At 50.7% G+C, this 6,000-nt stretch overlaps 1 protein-coding gene across 1 annotated transcript in view; it reads left to right on the top strand.

The window, feature by feature from the left end:
• The first annotated feature begins 2,528 nt into the window (after positions 1-2,528).
• Positions 2,529-6,000, top strand: part of LOC142071811 (class I histocompatibility antigen, F10 alpha chain-like) — a 129,301-nt gene continuing 125,829 nt past the window's right edge. Inside the window, exon 1 of the mRNA XM_075127362.1 lies at positions 2,529-2,574. Within this exon, the coding sequence (XP_074983463.1) occupies positions 2,529-2,574 (46 nt within the window). The remainder of the gene's footprint in view (positions 2,575-6,000) is intronic.

Below are 6,000 nucleotides of genomic sequence, written 5' to 3'. Positions count from 1 at the left end.
AGGGTCTTCAAATGAGCCCACCTGAGGAACACTGCGCAGCGGAAGAGCGTCAGTTTACATGACTGCAAGAGAAGAGGAGACCAAGAGGGTTCTCCCTGAGAGAGGGATAGTCTGGGGGACATGGAACCTTCCCCGTCCCTTGTTCTCCTGCTTTTCCTGCCAGTGGAGATTCCTGTCATTTGTTCTCCACAGGAGTGTGCTGAGGAGAGGAAAGGGAGAGTTGGCTGGAGAGAGCCAGAGCCGTCCTGTCCTTTGGATGGTTTGGGGTGGTTGCCCAGGGCCCCGTGCTTTGGGGGGCCCTGCACTTCAGGGAGACGCAGGCCCTGGGCCGTGCCGGGGCCAGCAGCAGGACTCCCGGCTCCGCTACACTATGCCCCACCTCTTTCCCAGAAGAAGGCTTTTCTTCCCAATTGTGCTGTGTGCTGTGAGGATGGATGAGGCGCTTGGCTCCAGCATGGAGTGAAGCAGGGAGGAGAAGACTCTGCTTGGGCAAGGGGCTCTGGCGATGACTGGAGTGGGGGCCCCAGGAGATACTGGCTCTTTGCTCTTCAGGCAATAATGACCGTGGCACTTACCAGTTTCACACTCTCCTCCTGGTCTTCAAGATGCAGCAGCAGGGGGAGCAAGCAGTGGATGATTTCCTGCTGCACGAAGGGTTTGTCGGGGTCCTGCACCCTGCTCACCACGTTGCCAAGCAGTACAATGGCAGCTGAGCGCACACTGCCCTTCTCCTGGCAATGACACACGGGGGGGGGGGGGGACCCCCGGTTAAAGCCAGGCAGCGTCAGAGCAGAACGCCACTGAGTGGTGATGCGCACGCTGCTCCGGTTCCCCTGTGTGAACGACCTGGGCTGGCGGGAGCAGGGAGCCACCAGGCCAGCGCCATCGACATCTTGTGCAGGGCCTGAGACCCTGTGCGGGACAGTGCAGCCCAGGGTGTCCCAGAGGCATTTTCTGTCTGGAGAGCACAGAATCCTAGAACCCGAGAAGATGAGGGGAGAGGGCAGGAAGGCTGCTGGAGACTGGTGTGGGGAAGGGGAGAAGCAGCTGCTGGAGCCTGGCAGGGACTGGCTGCTCCAAAAGACAGCATTTCTTTTGCTCTTGGGTGCCCCTGAGAGCCGGGCCATTCCCGACCCACCTCTTTCCTGCTGAGAATCTCCACCTCTCTGGGGGCCTGTGTTCTCCAGGCAGCTGGTCATCTGCCCAGTGCCAGGCCCCCTCTCCCCCAGGCCAGGCTGCAGCAGGGGCTGGGAGCATGGCACTGAGGCTGAGCTTTGGAGAGAAGAGCTCTGACAGGGAGGTGGCTCAGCAGGAGATTCCCCACCCATGGCGGGGGCACTCCTTGGCGGCTCCATGGCAGGCCTGAGGGGCGGGAGGAAGGGGATGGGGAGAGAGAGACAAGGGCATCACAGACAGCTGGAGCGGGGGAATGGGCTTCTTCTGGGGGTTCCAAGCCTTACGTCATCAATGAAGGGGCGAAGGCTGACAGCAATGTCCTGGGAGATGGAGCCAAGCCCCTCCCTGTTGAGGAGGTAGATGATGTCTGCAGCTTTATGCATGGCCTCCATGACACGCCTTCCATCCCTGTTACAAAACATGGCCAGGATTGCTGGCAGCTGGGCCCGTAAGAATTGCACCTGCCGGAATGAAGAAGGCAGCTCATTACTATCCCAGGTGACAACCTGGAGCACATGCTGGACCACTGCCACCGACGAGAAACCACTGAGGGCACAGCCCCCTAACGGGGCAGAAAGTCATTCTCCTGTCACTCTGTGCCAGTTGCTCACTCTCACCTTTGTCTTTGCTCGCCCCGCCTCCCCCATTGCATCCCATCTGCAATCAGGGCTCAGCTCACGGGAGCAGGGAGCATGGCATGCCTTGATTTGCTCCGAAAGCACCTCCACCATTTGAGGGCTGTGTTTTAAACAAGAAGGCTTGTGTGTGGCTCTCCCTCTCATTTCTGAGCTATTTGATGGACATTGGCTTCCTGGGTCCCCTGGGCAATCCCCGGCTCTCACCTTTTCTGGCTGGAACACAATACTGCCAAGGCCTCGCAGACTGAGCCTCCGTATGATGGAATTTGCATCTTTGGTCCAGTCCATGAGCTGTGCCCGGAGGGCTGATCTTCTCAGGATGGTGTCAATGGAAGGACTCTGGAGAAACTGGCAAGAGCCAAATGAAGATCAGGTTGAGGAGCAGAGGTCTTATTGTGGGGTCTGTTCCCTGGACAGTCGTCTTTACCAAAGGGCCACTTCCCCCTATGCAAAGTCTCTGGTGAGTAGGGAGCCAATTGCTGCTTTTTCAGTTGGTTCCTTCCCCAAATTTCGACGAATGCACAAGTCACAAATAAGCCCCCAGGGAAAGGGGAATCTCCAGACCTCATTGAGTGCCATGGAGAGAGCCATGGGGCAGAAGAAAAGCAGAAACCCATGAAAAGGTGAGGAGAGAAGCATGGCCTTGGGGCACTGGAGAAACATGGATGAAATAGAGATGATGAGGGTGGATGAAATAGAGAGACAAGGAGAAACATGGATGAAATAGAGATGATGAGGGTGGATGAAATAGAGAGACAAGGTGAGTGAGACAATATCTTCAATTAGATTATCACACCCACCTTGTCGCTCCAATATCTTTGACCAACATGGCTACAACAGCACTGCATAGAACGGTAGATGAAACAGACAGGAAATGATTTTATATCTATCTAGTTATGCAATGCAAAGCAATGACCCTCAAGCCTCCTTATTAATTTTCAACCATTGACAGTTGGCTTGGTACCGACCAGAGACAACATATGGTAGCCCCTGCTCTGAGGAGCTTATGATCTAAAAGAGAGACACAGAGTTGACAGGATGTTTTGGGAAATCACAAGGAGGGAGTATCTTGTTGTGCAGGTGTTTTATTTTTTATCTCCTTCTCCTCCTCCCCAGGAAACAGAGGATGCTTTTCATCAGAGGCAGTTCCCTACAAACCTTGTTGCCTGGGTCACCATGTGTATAAACCCAGAACTTGTGTGCATATTTATTATCTAACAAATCACTATTTAGACCAGGAAACCCCACTGGCAGCAAATTCCTCCTGCAGTTCACACATGCACACACAGAGACAGTTACCTTCATGAGCAGCACCTCATGACGTGCAAAACATCCATTTCCTCCTTATATTGCTCAAGGAGCCATGAGATCTCTTTAAATATTGGATTTTGCGGCTCCTGGTAAAGAACCACGACTCGTAGGGTTGGTGTCAGGATTATATTCTAATGCACCTCACAAGTAGACCAGGTAAAATATTTCCCCAGATTAGTATGCATTCGAGGCCAACTCATCCCTGCTGTAACTCCACTGGGGCTGAATGGACTTAGACCAGGAATTAATTTAGCCCACTATCCCGGGTTCATCTGCACATTAGGTGCACAAAACTAGAATCCATGTACACTGGGTACAGACCGAATTTCCATGATGTGGTGACATTATAAACGTATGGGTTTTCGATGTTTTACATGACAATCTGTTCCATCCAAAAGGACCTACCATCAAATGCCATCATCACAAAGAGTGCCAGACGCACAGAATGTAACATCACAATTTCCGCTAAAGGTTTAGAAAGCCAGCAATTCTCACCTCCAGCTCCTCACAGATCAGCCAGTTGCTGGTCACATGACAATATAAGGGAAGAATTGTATTGCAGAATTGTGATTCACCCATTCTGGGGAATGGGCACTTCCCCCAGTTCGTAAAATATCCATTTACTGCCCTTGAGCATTTTTTCCAGAACTGCAAGGAAGGAGAGAAGACAGGCAATGCGAAAAGGACACAGTAGTAATGAGGAGAAGTTGCTTTCTCAGAGAAGACACCCAGGCCTATTGTTTACTCCAATTCCATGGCAGCTACTGCTCAGTGCAGGACTAGATGCTGAAATCCCATATCAATTTGGAGCTATTTCTCTTTCTCCCATTCCATTTCTTGTTTCTTAACAGGCCTTTTTCTTTGTACATCTCTCCATCTTTTTTCAGTTACCATCATTTGAAGACTCGCGTCCTCTGCAGTTATTATTTATTCAACCCGAACGCTGTATGATTTCATCTTGAGTTACAGTTTGTCTGAAAGATGTTTAGTGCCCCTAACTGCCATTGGCTTTCCTGGGATTTGAAGGTAGTGGGGAGCACTTTGCCCTAAAAGTAGGTGTATCTAGTGTCCTTGCTAAGACGAATTAGGGCCCAATCCTGTTCTCCATGAAGTGGATGGCAAAATTCCCATTTCCCTCAAGGGCACAGGATTAACCCCTTACTGAGCATCACCTGAAAAGCAAAGGAAGAGAGAAGTGAAGAAGAAGAGAAGACAGAGAAAGAGGGTGAAAGGAGATGATGATGATGAAGAAACTAAGGAGAGAGAATGGGTGGAGGAGTGGGAAACAGGGGATTTTTAAATGTACAGTAATGAAATCTGCTCCCTTCACCTCCTCCCCCAGGAGCCTCCTGGCAGAGGGGCAGCTTCAGCCTTTGTGTCTGTTCATTTTAAACGATATGCGTGAGTCATAAAGGGCCTGAACTTACAAATGCTCAGCACCTCCTGCAAAGTAAGGAGCACTCTCAACTTCACTGAGTGCCACGGGGGCCAAGGAACGCAGCACCTGGTGCAATCCAGGAAAGGGAGCACAGTTCAGGGCCTGTTTGCAAACTTGGTCAGTCACTTAAATCTGTACCAAGACCCCCTAAATATCCAGTTGGGGCACCTACAGGAAGTGCTGGCACTTACTACCACAAAATGCTTGTCTCATCCTGCTGTCCTTGACTAACTCCAGCATGGAGATCATGACGTTCAGGATCATTCCTACAAAAGGGATACACTCAAGAGCTGCAGAGAAAGGCCAGAAGAGAAGGAAGACAGACAATCAGCTGCTCTCTGCCTTCTGACAACACACTTAGAAACACCGTGGGGCAGGATGCTATGGGTTCCGAGGCCATTGGCGCTGCGTAAGCAGAGCAGAATGGCTTTAAAGCAGCCATTGAAAGTCAGTGGGGGGTTCACCCTGAAGAGGGGAATCCTCCACAAGTGTACAGCTGTGCCCCATGCCCAACTCACTCCCAGAGTAAGGGGAGAGAGCACTGGGGCGGGATGGGAAGTGGGGTGGAGAAGAGCTCCACTAGACCTGATCTTCCACTCATTCCCATCCTTAAGGTACTTCACTCAGGGGCATAAGTTAGAGCTTGCACCTCCGGCTGGATGGCTCATGGTCTGGAGGCCAGAACTAGCAACAGCAGTTAATCTTGTGTTTCTACACACACACACACACACACACTCAAACAGAGCTCTGTTTAGCGGTAACATTTTTAGGTAGAGAGACAATCCCCTGTCCTTAAATGAAAAACAATAACCTTGAAAGAAAAGAGGGAAGTGACCGTACCATAGGCGGATGACAGGTTGCCCAACGTAATGAAAATAAACTCTTCAGGCAGCTCCAGACGATACAGCAGCTCGCACATGACATCATTGAAATAGCAGCGTGCCAGAGTCACTAAGGTGTTGCTAGCTGCCACTTTTAGTTCATTTGTTGCTTCCTAAAAACAAAAACCAAAAGAGAGAGACTGAGGTGACTGAAGCCGGTTGCACTAGCCAGAGTTCTTTACATGAGTCAAGTCCTTATTTCTGTGCACAAGTTGTGAATGAACCAACCCAACTTTCTGAGGGTAGAGTCATTCGTCATAAATATTCCTCGAGTCACTTGGCTAAACAGTTTTCGGCCTTTGAGTTGCTTGCAAGCTGCTTCGTTAGCCTATTCACTGTTAGCTACTTGTGGTGGGTGACTGGTCGCCACAGTCACATGATATTTTCCCTGCCCTTCCCTGAGGCGGTAAGTGAGACACAGACTGGGCAGCTTCAAGATATTCCGAGAGCTTTCCTGGAATAAACTGTCCCCAAAAAGGAGGCTGACTTCCTTTGGAACAAGAGAGGGATTTTTCCAGCAGGGGTTTTCCTGCTGGCAAACTATATTCTAAATCCA

The sequence above is a fragment of the Caretta caretta genome, chromosome 4 (assembly GCF_965140235.1).
Source record: "Caretta caretta isolate rCarCar2 chromosome 4, rCarCar1.hap1, whole genome shotgun sequence".
Classification (NCBI taxonomy): Eukaryota; Metazoa; Chordata; order Testudines; family Cheloniidae; genus Caretta; species Caretta caretta.
Note: the sequence above shows the minus strand (reverse complement) of the source record. Positions and strands in the feature narration are given on the sequence as shown.